Source organism: Myodes glareolus, chromosome 10, assembly GCF_982192425.1.
Source record: "Myodes glareolus chromosome 10, mMyoGla1.1, whole genome shotgun sequence".
NCBI classification, from domain to species: Eukaryota; Metazoa; Chordata; class Mammalia; order Rodentia; family Cricetidae; genus Myodes; species Myodes glareolus.
The window spans coordinates 14,900,457-14,920,938 of NC_142035.1; the positions used below are offsets into that span (position 1 = coordinate 14,900,457).

The following is a 20,482-nucleotide window of genomic DNA, read 5'->3' on the forward strand; positions in this document are numbered from 1 at the left end:
TCAAGCCCTTTAGTTCTTGCTGAATTTTACCATCATGGCCCTGCCTCTCAGCATTGCTGGTCAGAAGCGAGGGAGGTAGCAACTTCTTACTACTGGTACTTAACAGCTTCTTTCTCTAAGTTATCAGGTTAGTGTGACAAATGCTTCCTCATCTAGCTCCTCTGATAGTGGTTCTGTTTCATTTCTAACTGGTTCAGGAAGAAGTACCCCCTGCCATTCAGAGTTTAAATCCAAGCTCTCCTCTATAAGTGTGCAGAGATAAAGAGTGCCTGTACAGATGCTTTTAGGCTCATATTCATAATAACGTCATTGAATTTTTACCCCAATTTCTTCCCATGTTGCAGCATCCGATGTCCTGTACTTGGACAACCAAGGTCATAGCTGCTCTATAAATTCTAAATATTTCTGAACCTGTTACTATTGTACCTGGACTCCCGTGTCCTTTAAACTATCTCTAAGAAATTGTACAGAGAGTTATTTTTTCCCTGTTCCATATTTACAATTATATACAAATATTTTACTCCCAATTTCACACCACACCTTTCTTCCTTCATTACTTGCATTGTCTATTATTGATTATTATTGATTTCTCAATTCTCACCTATGCATCTGCAGTGTAAGATTCACTTTATGAGCTCCTACATGTTTTCTCCTATACATCTGGCCACACATCCATGCCTTATATGTCATTTATCCTAAGCTCCATGTTGGGTGCCATCTGTCGAATATCAGCTTTGATGAAATTCATACTTTCCAGGGTAGGAGTTTGAGAATTAGAATTATCAAGCAAAAGGAGCAGAGATATAAGAGAAATAATAGACAGAAACAGAACAGCATTAAGAGAGACATTCAATGAATACTGAATCCGTCTCGTTTATTTTCCACATGCTAATATGCTTCACTCCAAAAGGGGAGAAGAGGTGAAACAGACTTCATTAACATGATATAAGGAATAGTCTCGAATTCTCCAACCTTTGATCCAGGTGGAGCAGATCCACCTCTATGCCTAAAATACTAATTAACCACACCCTAGATCATTTACATTCAAACTACCACACAAGGGACCTGGAAGAAACAGAAAGGTAGACAACTGTGTGAGGAGAAAAAGTCTTGACCCTGCCCAAGTACTTGATGTTCTAGATGGACAGACCAAACCCAGATGGGGGCTAAAAGACTCGGCTAGAAAAATAAGAAAAGAGAAAGAAATCAAAGGCATACAGATTGGAAAGAAGGATGTCAACTTACCACTTTTTGCATATAATATGATCCTATAATAAAAATTCTAAAGAATATGCAAAATCTTATAGATCTTAAACGCATTATCAGTGAAGTATCAGAGAATATAAGGTTAACATGCAAGAGTCAGGCATGGCACACAACTTCAAATCCAGCACTAAGAAAGCAGAGGGAGATGCATCTCTGTGAGCTCAAGACCAGTCTGGTCTACATAATAAGTTCCAGGCCAACAAGGATACACAGAGAGACCCTGTCCCAAAAAAAATATTATTCAAGGGGAAGTAGTTTTCCAATAATAAACTAATCACAAAAGAACTCAAGGAAAATAATATCATTACAAATAACTGCAAATAAGATGAAATAAAATATTTTTTGGAAGGAATAGTCCTAAACAAAAAGGTAAGGGACTTCTCTAAGATAAAAACTTTAAGATACTATAGATGGAAATTGAAGGAAACACCAGATGAGAAAAAGATTTCTCAGACTCATATAGATAAGCAGAATTAATTTTGTGAAAATGGCATCACAATACCTGATCTCAAATTATACTACAGAGCCCTAATAACAATAGTTGTACAGTATTGGTCTATGTAGATCAATAAAATGAAACAGAGGGCCCAGAAATAAACACTTATAGCTACAACCACTAATTTTCAACAACTGTGCCAAAAACAGGCATAGGAAAAAGACAAATGATGGAGAAAAATTGAATATCTACATGTAAATGAATTAAACTAGAACAAGATCATTTACAATCAATGAAAATCAATTTTAAGTGGATCAAATGTCTTAATGAAGACCTGAAACTTTGAAACCACCAAAGGAAAAATAAAGAATCTCAATATATGGGTATAGACAAAGACTTCAAAAAGAATTCCAATAGGAAACAATCCTAAGAATTAACAAATGGGATTACACAGACTTTAGAAAGCTTATGTACAGAGACTGGAGAGATGGTTCAGTGGTTAAGAGAACCAGATTCAGTTCCTAGGTGATTCACAACCAACCGTAACTCCAGTTCCAGAAGATCTGATGCCTTCTTCTGACCTCCGAAACTACCAAACATGCAGATGGTACACACACACACACACACACACACACACACAGAGAGAGAGAGAGAGAGAGAGAGAGAGAGAGAGACTACTCATACACAGACTCAGAAAATCACTGCATGTTTTTGTGACGCGCTTCCTGACCAGCAGGAATGGACGATCACAAAATCAAGAATCCTTCTCAATCACAATTTATTAGAGCTCCTTGATTGAAAGGGAGAATGGGGAACAGGGATGATGAGAGAGAGTGAAAAATCCAAAGACAGCCGCTTTTCTAGGGTGAGAGGCTCGAATGCTGATTGGTTGATGCCATTCTGCTAGGGCCCGAGGCCACAGGACGGGTCAGGAAACCGAGTCTCTGAAATGCAAAACAAGGCTCCGAGCACACCGGCCTAAGGCGGCAACATCAAAGGATATGTATACCTCCAGGCTGTAGGACTGCTGGCACTATCTGGCCAAGGCGACATCCTGGCGGCTCCCTACAGCTCCCCCTTTTATTGTCTTTAAGAGCAATAAGGCAAAACTATTTTCCAATCTGGTCCCCACCTCATGATGTGTGGACTGATTAAAGAAAAGAAAAGCAAGACACACCCTTCCCGTGCAATGGGACAACTACTTCCCTGGGAGTGCTAGGGCTGTGTCTGCACACCCTCCGCCTATGCATACCTTCCTCTGTGCCGTGGGACTGTCTGGTCCCTAGAGGGTGCAAAGGCTATGCATGGCTAATTGCCTATGAGCTCTTTTGAGGCTGAGAGCCAAACTTGGGGTGAGGATACACATTCCAAGGCTGCCAAGGCCTGTGCCACAAAGACCTTGTCCCTCCTCACTTGGGCTAGCAGGTAGCACACCAATCAAAGACATACAGCACTTCCACCTAGACACAGCATGCCAAGAATATCTCTGCTCCCACCCATTCCCAAGGAGGGAGAAAGGCAGAATAGAGTCAGTCAGAAAATTGTTAAGAGATAAGAGGTTGCACAGGGTGCTGCTCAAGGTGATAACGTGACACAGTTGCTCTTGACACTGCCCAGAGGGTCATCCCTGCTGCCTCCGCACGAATCTTCCACAGCAGGACACTCAGCATCCACTGGATCATCTTTCTTCTTTATTTCTCTTGTCAGTCTCGCTGGCACCCAGATTGGATCTTCACGATTCTGAGGGAAAATGCAAATTGCTCCCCTGGATCTGGTAATTACCGGATCTGGTCCACACCATTTATTAATCAATACATCCTTCCACATGACCAAATCTCGCTCTGTAGAGCTTTCAAACAGGGCATGCCTGTCTGCTGCTGTTTTTCCAGCAATATTTTGAATTAAAAAATTAAGTGTAAAGAGTGCAAGAGAAATCCTTTCTCTGGGGGAAGCTGCTACAGCTATTCCCCCTTTTTGCTTTTGCAAAATTTCCTTTAAATTTCTATTTGCTCTCTCTACGATACCCTGGCTTTGAGGATTGTATGGTAGGCCAGTGGTATGTTCAACTTGTAATTGCTTGCAAAAGGCTTTAAAGCCCTGTGAGGCATATGCCGGGCCGTTGTCGGTTTTTAAACGACTTGGCTTTCCCCAAGCTGCCCAGGCCTCTAAGCAATGCATTTTTACATGAGTTACCTTTTCCCCTGCCAGTGGGGTGGCATGAATTATTCCAGAGCATGTGTCCACCGACACATGAACATACTTTTGTCTGCCAAACTCTGAGATGTGAGTCACATCCATTTGCCAGAGTGAGTTTGGCTTTAACCCCCTGGGATTTACCCCAACTTGTGGGGGATGTAACATGGTCACGCAGGAGGGACAGGCTTTTACTATCCTCCTGGCATTTTCCCTAGAGATCTTAAACTTTAAGGGAAGTGTATTTGCTGGGACATGATAGAGCTGATGGTAATCTCTAGCTAGCTGGAGTGAATCTGTAGCCACAAGGGCGAGTGCTCGAGTAGCACCATCAGCTTGAGCATTGGCCTCTGCCATAGGTCCTGGCAAGAGAGAATGGGCTCGAATATGAGCAACATAAAAAGGATTTTCTCTTTTTAAAATATGTTTTTGTATTTGTAAAAGAATATTAGACACTGTACTTGAGCTGCGAATTGAGGCTGCAACCTCAAGAGAGGCCACAGCATTGACCACATATTGTGAATCTGAAATTAAATTAAATGGCTCAAGAAATCTCTGAAACACCTCCAAAACCACCAAGCACTCAGTGACTTGGGGGGAATCAGGCCGAAATTGAAAGACCACAGGTTTAGCATTTCCTGCCACCAGAACCCCTTTTCCGGTCTTTGAGCCATCTGTATAGATAGTTAAGGCTCCTTCTAATGGGTGGGGCGAGGTAATCCTGGGAAAATACACCAAATTTTTCTCCACAAAATTTATTAAGGGGTGCCTTGGCACATGATTGTCAATAACATTAGGGAATGCACAAAGCAGGACAGCCCAGCCATCTACTGTGGCTGTCAAAACTTCTACCTGTTCCCTCATATAGGGAATTATCAACTTGTCAGGCATTCTCGCAAAGTGGGCTAAGCAAAGCTTTATTCCCATTAATGCTTGGCCAGCCACCAATTCTGGATAATATTGAACAGATCTTGCTCCTATGGAATTTCCATGCATCCACCAGAGGGGCCCATCTTGCCATAACATTCCAGTGGGATAATTCTTTGTTTTGAGAATGCATAGCAAAATTGGTAAGGATGGATTCACCTGCTGTAATTGAGCTATAGTAATAGCAGATTCTACCCTCTTAAGGGCCTGCATTGCAGCCGGGGTCATGGCTCTAGGTGAACAGATATCAGAATTGCCTTCTAAGATGGAAAACAAAGGCAAGAGCTCAGATCGAGGTATATTTAAATATCCTCTAATCCAATTTATATCTCCCAGCAACTGCTGGAAATCATTAAGAGTTTTAAGGTGATGGGTGCGAATATGCACTTTCTGAGGCCTGATGCTTTCAGGGGTGATGATAGTCCCCAAAAATTTCACCATTGAAGATGTTTGTACTTTATTTGAGGCTATGTGGAGTCCTTGCTCCTCCAAAAGGGATGTAACCTTTTGGAAAACTTCCTTCAGGGTTTCCTGATGGGGGGCAGATAACAATAAATCATCCATGTAGTGAACAATTTTCACAGTAGGAAATTGTCTCCTAACAGGACTCAATGCTGCATCTACATATAACTGACACATGAGGGTGCTATTGGCCATTCCCTGAGGCAAAGTTTTCCATTGAAACTGAGCATTGGGTTGCTCATTGTTAACAGATGGAAGAGTAAATGCAAACCTTTCCCGGTCCTGAGGGCACACGGGAATTGAAAAGAAACAGTCCTTGATGTCCAAGGAAATTACAGGCCAATTCTTTGGTATTGCTGAAAGCAATGGGAGGCCCTGCTGGGCTGGGCCCATGACCTGCATCTGAGCATTGACTGCCCTAAGGTCATGCAGTAACCTCCAACCTCCAGAAGCCTTTTTAATCACAAAAATAGGCGTATTCCAATGCAATACAGAATGTTCTAAATGTCCTAGTTCTAACTGTTCTTGTACTAATTGTCTTGCAGCTTCCAGCTTTTCCAAGGAAAGAGGCCACTGAGGGACCCATACCGGCTTATCTACTAGCCAAGGGATGGGCATTGTCTTTTGTGTGGAAGCTACAGCTTCAGTGGCCCCTATGAAAAACCCAAGCCTTTTCTATCTAACTTGGAGACAGTCTCAATAGGATTCTGTCTACCTTGGAGACATTTACCAAGTCCCTTATTGGGAGCATAGCCCTGACGTGCCATCATTTGCTTACTGGTATAAGAATAATCATTTGTAAGTCTCAATCTCATTTGAGACTGCACATCCCTGCCCCATAGGTTGATGGGCAAATCAACCACAAAAGGCTGAAAAGTCCCTCTCTGATCTTCTGTTCTCCAGACTAACTCCTTAGCACTTATATGCGGTGTTTGTGCATACCCCAGCCCTTGAAGGGACTGGGAGGCCTGTTGTAAGGGCCAGCGTTTTGGCCATGCTTGGGATCTGATGATACTTTTATCTGCTCCAGTATCCACCAGGCCTGAAAAAATCTTTCCTTCTATTTCTAAATTTAAGATTGGTCGCTGATCAAGCTCCAAGGATAAACAAGCCAAATCTACTCCCATGGGAGCAAGGCTTTTGTCCTTTAAGACAAGCCCCTCTGCTGGAAGCTTATTACGCCCTGAAGGCAGAACTAAGAGTTGAGCTATTCTGTCTCCTGGGGCGATGGAAACTACCCCGTATGGAGAATGGCAAAGAATTTTAATGCAGCCTTCATAGGCAGGGTCTATGACTCCAGGAAGGACTATCAGGCCTTTCATAATTGAGGATGAATGTCCCAAGACTATGCCAACAGTATCTTTTTCTAATGGCCCAAACACGTCTGTTTCAATGACCTGAACTCCCATATCCTGAGTTAATAGCAGTTCAGAGGTGGCACAGAGGTCCAGCCCTCCGGAGCCTTTGGCTGCCCTTCTTGTTGGGACGATGGAGTCATCTCGGGGACTGCCATCGTGTTCTGAATTGCCCCAAATATTTTTGGGCCCTGGGTGCATGGGCCCCTCAATCCGTTTTTTGACAATGACTGAACAGGCAGAGGAATAAGTTGTCCATTTATATCCCTAACTGATTTGCACTCATTAGCCCAATGTTTCCCTTTCTTGCATCTGGGACAAGTGTCTGGCTGCCTCTGCGATGTTGTAGCTGAGAGCCCTGAAGAATCTGAGGCATTATGACTATTGGGACATTGTTTTTTGAAATGCCCCAACTGTCCACATTTAAAGCATGCCTTTCCCTTATCTCCTCTGACACCTCTGGCAGCAGCAAGCATAGCAGCCGCCAGCCCTGCATTGGTTAGAGGCCCCCCAACTTCACGGCAGGCTTTGATCCAGGCTTCTAATCCCTTTCCCGTTACTGGACCTATTGCTCTCTGACATTCCTTGGTGCTCTGCTCAAATATTATTTGCTGGACAAAAGGCAATGAAATATCTAAATTCCCAAACATTCTTTCAGCTGCCTCTGTCATCCTAGCCACATAATCAGAGAATGGCTCTGCAGCACCTTGAATAATCTTGGTTAAGTTACCAGCTGTTTCACCTTTATTAGGGAGTGATTTCCATGCTCTATAATGAATCTCACTAACCTGCCTATAAACCTCCCAAGGATAATGATTCTGATTTCCAGCAAATGCCCCCTGTCCAAGAAGCATATCAGCCGTCCACTCTGGGTGGCCGCCTTGTATGTTAATGCGCTCTTGGGTCTGAGCCTTGTCCTGGACTATAGATTTAAAATCCAGGAACTGCCCTGCTGGAAGAGCTGCTCTTGCAATCTCCTGCCAGTCTGTAGGAGTCAGCGCTACTGTAACAATCCTTCTCAATAATGAGATTGTATAACTGGCATTTGCTCCATAATTTCTCGCAGCTTCAACCAAGTCCTTCAGCTGTCTGTATGGGATTGGTTCATACCACCTATTATAATTCTGTGGCTCCTCAAAAACAGGAAAGGCAGCAGCCAGTTGCGACCAAGTTTGCCTTCCTATGAAGCTGTGGCCTTCTGTAGCTACCTGCTGGTACATGGGTGGAGGGGCGGATGGGGGAAGGGCAGAAGGTACTGGCGCCTCGTCTCTTCTGCCCTTTGTAGTAAACACATCATCATTGCCCCGCCTCCGGCTACCTCGCTGCTCTTTCTCAGATTTAGCAGCCACTTCCTGTAGTTGCTCTTCCTCCTCTGATAAATCTAAATCTACAAATTCTTTCACTACTAAAGCTATGGGGCTTCTCTTCCCCTTTTCTCCTTTTTCTATTTCCGGATCCTTATCTTTTAATTTTTCCTTTTTCTTTCTAGGCCTACACTCTTGTTCCTCCTTCTGATCTGATTCTGAAAAGCTGTCCTGATGTTTCTGTAATGCCTTGCGACCCTGTTTTAATATCTCTATATTACGTTCTTCCTTCAAGCAGTCCCGCACCATCCTCCAAAAAGGAAGTGTGCCTCTCCCAATATTTCTTTCTGCTTGTTCCAAATCCCTGCCTAGCTTATTCCAAGATGGCAAAGTTAGATCACCTGAAGCTGCAAACCAAGGTGAGACATCAACAATGTCTTTTACGATGTTAGCGACAGTGCTAGAAGAGATCTTTAAATCACGCTGTCGCAAAAATGCCTGGATTGAGCGATAAATCTCCCTGGGGTTCGAGCTGGCTCCATAAGAATTGCCCATGGTGCGCACTTACCCCCTGGGCTAAAGAAAAAAACCTCCTTTTTACTTACAAGGAAGTCCTTTTAGAAAAATGCCGCTTGATCTACTGCGGACTTAGTTTTACTTTTGACTAGAGCTGCAGTCACAGCAGCAAAGGCACTCACCACCTGGTTAATCACAGCGCAACCCAAAGCAACAGAGAAGAACAAATGCAAACATTACCACTCTGGACCAGCCTTAGCAATCAGCATACATCTGGAGGATTTCCTGACGTCAGTCACCGCTCTTTGCGTTGAGTTCTGAATTCTGCTCCCTCCTTGGCTTGTTCAAATCCGGCGTCCCGGGTTATCAGCACCAAAATGTGACGCGCTTCCTGACCAGCAGGAATGGACGATCACAAAATCAAGAATCCTTCTCAATCACAATTTATTAGAGCTCCTTGATTGAAAGGGGGAATGGGGAATAGGGATGACAAGAGAGAGCGAAAAATCCAAAGACAGCTGCTTTTCTAGGGTGAGAGGCTCGAATGCTGATTGGTTGATGCCATTCTGCTAGGGCCCGAGGCCACAGGACGGGTCAGGAAACCGAGTCTCTGAAATGCAAAACAAGGCTCTGAGCACACCGGCCTAAGGCGGCAACATCAAAGGATATGTATACCTCCAGGCTGTAGGACTGCTGGCACTATCTGGCCAAGGCGACATCCTGGCGGCTCCCTACATGTTTTCTATCACATTTGGGATCTAGATTCTTTAATATACACAGAGAAGAGTGTTGACTGAGATTTTCTGTCCTGCCTGGTTTCTGTCCTCCCACCAGATCCCATAGCCATTTGGCCCACACAGAGGTCTACATAAATTATAAACTGATTGGCCCATTAACTTGGGCTTCTTATTAACTCTTATAACTTATATTAGCCCATTGTTCTAGGATATGTTAGCCACATGGCATGGTACTTTTTTCAGTGGGGCAGGTCACATCTTCCTTCTTCGGTGTCTGGACAGGACTGGGGAGAAATGGGCTTTCTCCTTCCCAGAATTCTTCTGTTCTCATTGACCTGCCTCTACTTCCTGTCTGGTTGTCCCACCTATACTTCCTGCCTAGCTACTGGCCAATCAGCACTTATTTTAAATGTAATTGACAGAATACAGACTTGTCCCATACCAGAAGAGCATGAACACAGAAAGGGACAATGGGAGGAAAGGAAGAGACCTAAGGGAAGGGTGGAGAGAGAAGCAAAAGAAGGGCCAATGGAATTCATATGATATGGGGAAAAGGGAGGACTATTCAGACAGAAGAGACTGGCAAAGAGAAGGCTAGAGAAGCACAGTGGGTAAAAAGAATGAATAAGAACAAAATGCAATCACTGTATATATTAACTTTTTAAAATAATTTTAGGGCTGGTAATATGGCTCAGCAGGTCAAGGAACATGAGAGTCACAAGCCTGATGGCCTGAGTTCAATACCCAGAAACAATGTAAATATGGAGAGAAATGCTCTATAGTGTCCTTGAACACCTATATGTATGCCATGGCACATGCATCCATGCCCCCTATAGCAGGAATACACTAACAAAACAAAAAGCAAGCACATGGGGCTGGAAAGACAGCTTGGAGGTTAAGAGCACTGGCTGCTCTTCCAGAAAACCAAGGTTCAATTCCCTGCACCCACATGGCAGCTCACAACTGTCTGTAGCTCCAGCTTCAGGGGATCCAACACCTTTGTCCCAATGCACATAAAATAAAGTTAAATAATTTTTTTTTAAAAAAAGCAAGCATATACAGTAAGAATACTTCCTTAAAACTAAGGTGCTCTCACAAAGCTAGTTCCATAATCTGCCCAGTGGCCAAGAATGACTGATGCAAACCCAGAGTTTAATGCACAATGCCAACATGACAGCTGAGAGCAGAACCTCCAATCACCATTAATTCTCCCCTATATAACTTAAATACATTTGTAATAAATTGAGCTTTGCTTACTAACTTAATACAATAAGTCTGTATTGTAATATTCCACATAGATCCACCCCTTACCTCTGGGGCAGATGGAGATAATGGCCACATATGGTGTCCAACATGAATGAACCCCTTTTTGGACCTGGCACATTAGGTCCTTTTTCATATCTTTTTTTCCCTGACCTTCTTTCTCTGCTGTTTCCGTTAACTGTGTCCACTAATCACCTCCTGTCACCACTCTGTCAGGTGACTGTCATTTTAGTGAGTCGACTACTTTCTTTGTTCTCTGTTTTCCTTCACCCTGGTTGGTGAGTGCCAGGGTTTCTTACTTTCTCTTTAATCTGAACAGCTAGCTTGCAGGATTAATGCCATTGAAAATCAAATGTTAGATGAAAAATTAATACTATTGAAAATGATGACATTAACTTGACAGCCAAAATTCAATCCACATCAAAGGGTGCCGAGAAATTATCTGAATGAATCCATACTATTGAATTTGACAATCAAAATCTGTTAAAAAATTATGATAAGTTAGTAGATAGAGTATCTCTTCAGGAAGGCAATCTGCATACCATCCAAATAATATCCAAGAATGAGAAGTTATTTTTAATGGAAAAATTTCAAACCTTGGAAACATATGTGCAGAATGAGAACCAGAAGTTATGTGAGTCAATTAAATAATTAGAAATGTTCACAAGTCAGGAAATTCAAGCTTTGCAAAAGACAGTGGTAAAAAGATTTGAAATGACTCAGAAAATTGACAAAACTGATGAGCAGGGAGAGACGGTACAAGGACAGGATTTAGCATCACCAGTACCTGTCAGAGTCCAAGATGACTTACCAAGGGTTTAGCTACTTACCCCATAATCACCTCTGCAAAACTATCAAGTACTAAATGCCCAAAATGATCCAAGGATTGTAGATGGAAACTCATAGGTATGAACAATCTAAAAGAAATTAAGCAAGCAATAATATCTTGGAGCTTGTGTTCACCATTTGTTAGGGAGATAATAAAGACATGGGCTTCCAGCAATAAGGCAACTTCACACGATTGGTATCAATTAGTCTCAGCAGTTCTGGGAGATAGGCCAAAACTACTGTGGAAATGCTACTAGGAGAACAGGCAAAAAATTTAGAACAAAAAGCAGAAGCAAAGGATTTGAGGCTTCCTAAGATCGAATTCTTGGTGAGGGCACTTATGCTGATCCACAGTATCAGACTCTTTATGATGAGCACATCTTGTCCATATACCACACAGCAGCCTTAAATGCTTGAAACAGGATTCAAGAACCGAGATAAAGAATTGAATCATACACTAGGGTTAAACAAGGTCAAAGAGAATTCTTTGGTGACTTTTTTAAAAGATTAACTAAGGCTGTACAAATAGGAGTAGGAGACCCAGAAGCTAGATGAGAAATTATTGAATTCTGGCTTTTGTAAATGCCAACTTAGAATGCAAAAAGATACTTGGACCTTTAAAGGTTAGACCAGCACCAATGAATGAATGGAACCTGCATATAATGAACATTGAGACATTTGACAATAATACTGAAGCTTGGGTATTTCCAAAGGTATGAGGAGAAATCAATTTCCAAAAGTATGAGGAGAAATCAAAAGGCCAAATGTTTTAATTGTGGTAGAATAGGACATCTGAGAAAGTATTATAGACAAGGAATTCCTAGAAATAATGTCTCCTCTGGGAATGACAAAAATAGAAGGTCTCAAGCTTCTGGGTTATGTAGAAGATGTGGCAAAGGCCGACATTGGACCAATGAATGTAGATCAACAAAAGACAGACAAGGTAACCTGATACCATCAGGAAACTCCATAGGGAACCTCTTGCAGGCCCCCAGGTCAAACGTGGTCCAGTCATTTTCAGTTACTGTGAAAGACATGTCTCACTAGGAAAAGTTAAAAATACAATACCTGCTGTTAAAAAAAAAACAAAACTATACTGTTCTGAATGATGAAATAAACATGGAGGATAAATAAAAAATCCAATAGGAAATAGAAAATGAATATTTTGTCAGACTTCTATTAATTATCTAAGAATACATACAAATAACACTGTAATTGAAAGATTACTGGACATGGGTGCAGATGTAACTATCATTACTCCAGAATCTTGGCATCCAAATTGGCCTCTTCAAGAGGTAGATGTTCAATTACTAGGAATTGGAACCCTATTTCAAGTAAAACAAGGTGAGGTGAATGCATAGGGTCAGAAGGACAGAGAGAAAGGCTGAGGTCATATGTGGCTAATATTGCTGTAAATTTATGGGGTTGTGACCTGCTGCAACAGTGGTATAACCAGATTAACATTCCTGCAGTCCCAGAAATTCATGTTACTTACAAGGAAGTCCTTTTAGAAAAATGCCGCTTGATCTACTGCGGACTTAGTTTTACTTTTGACTAGAGCTGCAGTCACAGCAGCAAAGGCACTCACCACCTGGTTAATCACAGCGCAACCCAAAGCAACAGAGAAGAACAAATGCAAACATTACCACTCTGGACCAGCCTTAGCAATCAGCATACATCTGGAGGATTTCCTGACATCAGTCACCGCTCTTTGCGTTGAGTTCTGAATTCTGCAGAATAGAAGACAACCTTCAGGTATTGTTCTCTGATTCCATCTTGGGATCTAAAGATCAAACTCAGGCCCTCAAGTTTGCACAGCAAGTGCCTTTACCCAGTGAGCCATCGCACGGGCACACATTGTCCTTAGTTTTAAAGTTATGTTAATAGTCTCTTCCATGAATTACAGCTACAAATCATTTTCTCTGTTCAGTTGTGTTTTTGACAATTTATTATTTGAACATATGTTAGTTTACCTATTTATTCTCTGATCTTCCTTTTCCTATTGATATCTTTATGATTTCAATCTTTTTAAATAGATTGAACTTTATTGGTGTGTTTGTGTGGCCTCTCTTGGAGACTGTTCCATGGGAACTTGAGAAAAATGTAGTGTTTTCTGGTATAATACTTAATACATGACTCAGTTGTAATTGATCGGTACACTATTTAAGTTCTGTCTATACTGGTGCCACATCTCATTTCAGACTTCATTCTACACCCTTCAGTTCAGAGGCTTGCATCTCCTGCTTGGGTCTCTACTGACAACAGCATGCTACGTACATATTTCAGATACTTACATCTTCTCCATGGGTAAGTCCTGGCGCAAGGGTACAGAAGGCTAACATCCAAATTTGACATACAGATGGGGCAAGGGATGCTTCCTTCCTCTGCTTTTCTCCATCCGGGTCCCCAAAGGATTGCCCAATGCTCCTCAAGTCAGGAAGGTGATTATCAATATCAATACTCTCACTGTCTCATGGCAACTGTGGGTTAGTCTGCTTTATCTGACGCCACCTCAGTTCTCTTGTCTCTGTTATTACCCTTCAGCTTGTCTGCTTCTAAGTGTTGGATATTTTTGATTACTGATTAACAACCTTTTTGTTCAGCTTCATAAACTCCTTTTAGCCTTTCTTGAAAAACAGGTCTTGTGGAGACAACCTCCTTCAGTTTTTGTTTCTGCACAGGTGTTTCATCTCTTTCATTTACTGAGGATAGGTCTGTGGGGTGAGTATTTTTAATTGGCATGTTTCTCCCTTTGGAAACATTAAGTATCTCATCCTGTCCAGAACAATGCCTCTGGGAAGTTGCCTACCACTCCCATGGGAATTTCCGTCTATGCTGACTCCTCCACTCTCTCACTGCCTTCATATCCTCTCTGTCGTTGATCTTTGGAATTTTGATCAGAATAATTCATGGTGTAAGATTAACCCTGATAGAAAAAAATTGATCTCCTAAATGTTTTTATCTTTCCTTGGCTTTGCAAAGTCTCCTGGTCTTGTTTCCTCAAAAGATTTAAAACAAAATTATTTTCTCTGCTCTCTCTTGAATATCACTGACACAAACATTGGCCCTTTTCATGTTGTCTGGGGAAGCATTCCTCTTCTCTTGAGCTCTTTCTTTCATGGTGACTGTATTTTCAAGCAACATGTCTGTGAATTCAAAGACTATTTGAATTGATCAGTTCTAACAATGCTCACAATAGCATACGATCATTCCACGGTTTCTAACTTTGGTAATTCCGTAAGAATTTTAAATCATTACTTTAGTCAGTCTGTTAAATTTCTCCAATAAATTTCAGTAATATTTTTCTTAATTTTCTTGAAGTTCATTTCAATTCTCCTAACTTAGAAATTATTTTCAATTATTGTGAAGCCAATACTGTCCATATATTTACATTCAATCTCTGGCATTTTATCTTCTCCAGTAGGCAATGCTATGTTTCCCTGATTGTTATTGATCTTTACCCTATACCCACACCTTGAATTGAAGAAGTATGCATTCCAGTTTTTATATTCTAGCAGTATGTGAGATTGTCTTTCGGTAGGAAGTTTGTCCAACAGTTCCCTGCAGACTATGAGAAATGATTCCTATGTTTGTGACTACTGCAACCCCTGTGGTCCTGGGGACACCCTCAGGCCATGTCTGACATAGGTAGCTCATCCTCAGAAGAGAAAGGAAGTAATCCCATGAGCTTTGAACTTGGTTTAGCAACATAAAGACTGACACTAACTGCTGCTATCATGCAACTGTGATACAAGCTGGCACTCAGGCAGGAAGCACATGTGTCCATCTCTCATTGATGTAGAGGCTAACACCATATGAATCACCCAGGAAACAGATGTATGAGTCTGTGCCTGGTGCTAGTTTTTAATGTTGTACATACAGTACAATAGTCTGAGATAGAATTATTTGAATATAGTCTCCTCATTTCCCATTTGTTGTCTATGTATGTTATGCTAATGAGAATGGGAGAAGGGTATAAATACAAAACTGTCCCTTCTACCCCCATGATGGATTATCTCTCACCTTAACAGAATTCATTTTGTCTTCCCCCATGCAAGTATGTTATTGTACTTTCTCATAGTCATTTCTCATTACCAACCTCAACGGTTCTGTCTCTTCCCGCATCTGCTTTTATGTCTTGTGTATTTTTTAAACCTTGATTCCACATGACCTGTCTTGAAGCTCACATTCTTCCTTCTGTTTGATAAATTCTCCTACTGGTGCTCTCTGTCAAAAGAAAACACTGTCTCTGTCTTTTTGAGTCTGGCCTGAGCTCTACAGGTCCCATCCCATCCCTGGCAGCAGCAGCAGGGACAGAGACCCAGCTCCACACGGCCACCTCCAACAGCTGAGGAGTCCCTTCAGTGTTTGGCAGACCTTAACTCAGGTGAAACTGAACCCTTCTCTTGATACAGAAGGGAATTCCAGTATAAGCCAATGTGAAGCAGAGTTGGGGTTTGTTAAAAGACATTTTTTTCAAGGGGCTGAAAAGCTGTGTTCATGGTTAAAGGTCTTACTGCTCTTGCAGAGGACCCAGGTTTGGTTTGTCTCACCACCAACTGCCTCAAGTTCCAGGGGGTTCAATGTTTTCCTCATTCTCCTTGAGCACTACATGTACATGATGTAATCCATACATTAGACTACAGCACTTACACAAAAAATAAAATAAAATTTTCAAGGACATTTTAGCATAGGTTTAAGGGTTTAAAGAAAGAACATCACTCAGAAAGGAAAACCCGCCCAATAGTATGAGAAGGGCTCTCAAGAGTCCTTGCAGTAGCAAGCACACCTTTGGAGGGTTTTGAGGTCACAGCTTTCAAGGGGGTTCCACGAAATCACAGGATGATTGCTGAGTGTAACTGACAGGATTACAACATTGTACATAGACAATGGACTTTAGGACAGCTTTATTATTAGCAAACTCAACAGTCTTGTGAGGATCCCAGAAACTACTTAGGAACAAATCCACTTAGGTCACAAGCACTTGGGCATGGTTCATTACTATTTTAGCATAAAATATATTTTCATGAAAGAATCATTGCCTCTGCACTGGCAAACTTCCCAGAAATGTTATGAATTATGCTAGGATTCTTGATCTTCAGTTGATAACAGGCCTCAACCAACTCCAGTGAGGTGTCCCATAATTCTCATCTTCCCATCCAGTCTCACTTCTCTGCAAGTGATATAATCCCATTCTTCTTTGAAGTGTGACTAAAACTTGCCACACATCTGTCCGTAGACACCTAGGCTGACTTCATATTTTAGTTATTCTGAATGGCTCATCAATAAACTGCACACAGGTGTCTGTGGTGTGCTGACTCAGATTGCTTAGAGTGGACATCAGAAGGGGCATGGTTGGTGGTACAGCTGGACTGTGAGGCAGTCCCATTCTTAGCTTTTGAGGAAATGCATCACTGTTGACAGAGATTTCTGTCCCACCTGGTCCTTCTATCAACCAAGCATTCTTATCTTGCTTCTTCTGCGTCTGGGTTACAACTGCAGACTCAACCTTTCTTCTTCTCAGAATTCTCCTGTTCTCATCCCCCTGCCTCTACTTCCTGCATAGTAGCCCCGTCTATACTACTTCCTGCCTGGCTACTGGCCAATCAGTGTTTTATTAAAGCAATACAAATGACAAATCTTTACAAGATACAAGATCATTGTCCCACAGCACAGCACCCATTCCCACAGTGTCTGGTTTCATTCATTTTTATTACTACCAGCAGTGCACAAGGAGTCCTTCATCCAAACACCCTCACTAGCATTTCCTAGTCCTTATTTTCTTGAGGATAGGTCTGAAGGACTTTTTATGTTTAACTTATTCTACTTCTCTCTATGCTCTGGATATTAATCCCCTGACAGACGTGTAGCTGGCAAAGTCTTCCTCCCATTCTGTAGGCTGTCTTGCCTCCCTGTGAACTGCTCCCTCTGTGCCTATTTGCCAACACTTGCTGTAACTTCCTGAGATATTAAGTCCTTTCCAGAGACTGCCTGCCTGTATATCCAGCTTGAGGTGTCTCCCCCACCCCGAGTTTCCAAGTCTTACATCATGGTCTTGCTGCAGTTACATTCAGTCATGGATGAGCTCGCACAGTTTTCTCGGATCTTTCCTCAGTATGCATGTAGGCGTAGACAGAAGCATGGCATGTGAGAACCAACAGATACCTGACATACATGTACATATCTAGGCAATTATCCAGATTTTCAAAAAAATTCAGGGTATCTCATCCCCATTCTACTTTCTTGACATCATTTGGGCTCACTGCCTGAAGTACCTGAGGTGAAAGATGGATTCCCAGAATAGTGCCACCTCTGAGTCAGGGGAACTGAAGACGTGTTCAGATGGAAGAGCTGTTTTTAAGAGCTGCTGAGCGGTTAAAATAATGACCATGTCTGGGAGCCGGGGCTTTGAGGGAAGGAGGAGAAAATCCTCCCCTAGAGAGGCTGCGAGTTCCCGGTCTTCATAACTATCAGAGAGCCAGCTACTGCTCTCAGTTCTTGGTTTGCAGTTGGTGGTGTGACAGGTGGTACACAGCTGTGGAGGTCAGGGGACAATTTTGCAATGCTCTTCTTCCACAGTGTGTGTTCTGGGGCTTCCTTCTCAGATCACGAGGGTTGGTCACTCTGTTCCTTCTGAGTCCTCTGCCCAAGCTGTAAAAGTGACCATAACTGGTAAAATGACAAGCAAACTGCTACAAAGCTCTCTTTGCTTGGTGAGATTCACATTCTTCTGTCTTCTTGTGTCTTTGCAAAGCTTTAGTTCAGCCCCTACACTTCCAAAATGGCGTTTTGTTTTCCCTCAGGTGGGTTGTCAGGATTCTCATAGTGATGGTGATGGAATGGCTCCCAAATCTCTAATCCTAAAGTGCTGTTTTGTATTTGGGGTTGTTGTAGAAACCATCAAAGTAAATCATTGAATTATGAACCTGTGTCATACACAGATTTTTCACATATTCTATAGTTCATAGGGAACTAATCATAATTTTCCTACTTCTCTATTAACAAGAAATACACCATTAGCTTAATTTAAATGTTTCAACCAACTACACATTCCTGGAGGGGAGACTATTTGCTCCTAACCTGTCATGACTTTTAAGTATGACAAGATTCACTAGGAAAGTTTTTATTTAAGTTTTTTACATTAATTTAAAGCAACATTAGAATGTAGCTTCCTTCCATGTAATATCTTTTTTCCATATTTGAGCATCTTAAAGCTGCAGGGAATAATAGACTTTTTAAAAATGAGCTCTTCTGGGCCAGAGTGGCATTTTAAGATTTTGGTACGTTAAACCAACTAAAAAGAAGTTTTCTTTAAAATGAAATCTACAAGTCACCAATGTCAAGGTGACCCAGAGACTGAAGACAGCAGCACAAATTACAGTTAAAAAAATATATAGTCGAGAGACGGCTCAGTGGTTAGGAGTTCATACTGCTCTAGCAGAGGACCCGAACTTGATTCCAAGCATGTATAAAGAGCAGTTCCCAACCTCTTATAACTCTAGCTTCTGGAGGATGCAACACCCTCTTTCTGCCTCCCTGGGCATCTGCACTTACATGCTCTCTCTCTCTCTCTCTCTCTCTCTCTCTCTCTCTCTCTCTCTCTCACACACACACACACACACACACACACACACACACACACACACATTCATGCAATTAGAAATAAAAAAATGAGGAGTTTTTAAATGATTAGGTTTTGCTTTCACATTAGGTTTTAAGTCTCTTGGATGTAGCTACAAAACTGTTTTGTTGTTGTTTTGTTTAGTATTTTTATTATTGCTGTTTTTTATACAAAGCTATGTTTTGGTCAGTGCCTACACAAGTAGATTTCCAACTACACAAGTAACAAACATCTCGTATTTTCAACAACAACTGAGATGTTTACACATTCATGAAGATTTTTTTAAAAGGAAATTAAGAAATTACATATTAGTTAATCTTATGTTCCAGACAAATATAAATTTCTAATAACTCTAATATCATATTGTGAAGCCATTCTCCTTAATTTTTGTGATGTTATGGTGGTGCTTAAATGTTGATGTGTGGAAAGTAAACTTTCAAAAACATCCTCAATGACGGTTGCTGGGAGAGCTGGGGTTCCAGTTTCTCTGCAAGTTCAGTAAGAAGGAAAGGTTGGCCATAAAGTCTTATGTACTAAGTAAATACATATTTATTTATGCATTTTAATGTATAAGTGCTCTGTCAGCATATACATCTGCACACCAAATTGTATCAGATCCCATTATAGATAATTGTGAGTATGGTTGCTGGAGGTTGAACTCAGGACCTCTGGAAGAACAAACAGTCACTGCTCTTAACCATGGGGCCATCACCCCAGGGATTGGTCAGTCTTGACACACAGTTCAGAAAAAGTATTTTACTCTTATTGATTCCTAGTGGCCTGCAGGAAGCAGACCCGATAAAAAGGCCAACTTTGTGATATCCCGAGAAAAGGACAGCCCACTCAGGCCCTAGAACATGTATCAGGGCATTAATTCTGCTGTCCTACTGTGTGAACTACAGGTCCTTCTGATGGCAGCCCTTCCATGAATCTAACAGAAACACCCCTGACCTCCACGTTCACCTGCACAGCTTTCTTGGGAGATGAAGCCACTGAGCCTCTCTCTACTCACAGTGACCATCCTTCTTTGCTGTGATATGACTCAGCCTATATTCAGGAGGAACAGAGGTAAGGCACTGTGATCCTGGGTCTGCTTGGGTAGGAAAGCCTTTCCACTGAGGAACCCATGGAGACACTGATGCCTGAAGCATGATTCACAGCTCACCGGCTCCTGAGACTCACCTTGTGGTATTCTTCTACAGCTTTAGTCAAACCCGGGTATTGCCCAGAGTTTCATCTTTCCTGCCCTTTTGTCCTCCTGTCCCTATGCAAGCGTGATAGAGGCTGCAAGGGAACCAAAAAGTGTTGCTTCTACTACTGTCAGAGGCGCTGTACGGATCCATGGGATGCTTTGGATTAGGTGAGCAACCCCAGACATGTTATTCTTGATGCTCCTTCTAGAACCCATGTAGAGTTCACTGCCTTGTAGGGAACTGCAAACTGTATGTACCTCTAGATAGCATGGCAATCAGAGTATCTGAATTAACTAGGGTTGTCCAGAGATTGCCCCCTTCCTCAGAAAAATATGCTACCATTGCATTGGGGGGCATCACCCTTTCCAGCATACTAAGAAC

At 42.0% G+C, this 20,482-nt stretch overlaps 1 protein-coding gene across 2 annotated transcripts; it reads left to right on the plus strand.

Annotated features, from left to right (window-relative positions):
• The first annotated feature begins 19,821 nt into the window (after positions 1 to 19,821).
• LOC125404839 (WAP four-disulfide core domain protein 15A-like) lies at positions 19,822 to 20,268 on the plus strand. Of its 2 annotated transcripts, none has more exons than XM_048440993.2 (2): positions 19,822 to 19,976; positions 20,111 to 20,268. In XM_048440993.2, the coding sequence occupies exons 1-2, from the start codon at positions 19,892 to 19,894 to the stop codon at positions 20,266 to 20,268; spliced, it is 243 nt and encodes an 80-aa protein (XP_048296950.1). In that variant the 5' UTR covers positions 19,822 to 19,891. The 2 variants fall into 2 exon arrangements, with proteins under 2 accessions (XP_048296950.1, XP_085552386.1); XM_085696260.1 differs by having other exon boundaries at positions 20,117 to 20,268.
• The last annotated feature ends 214 nt before the right edge of the window (positions 20,269 to 20,482 follow it).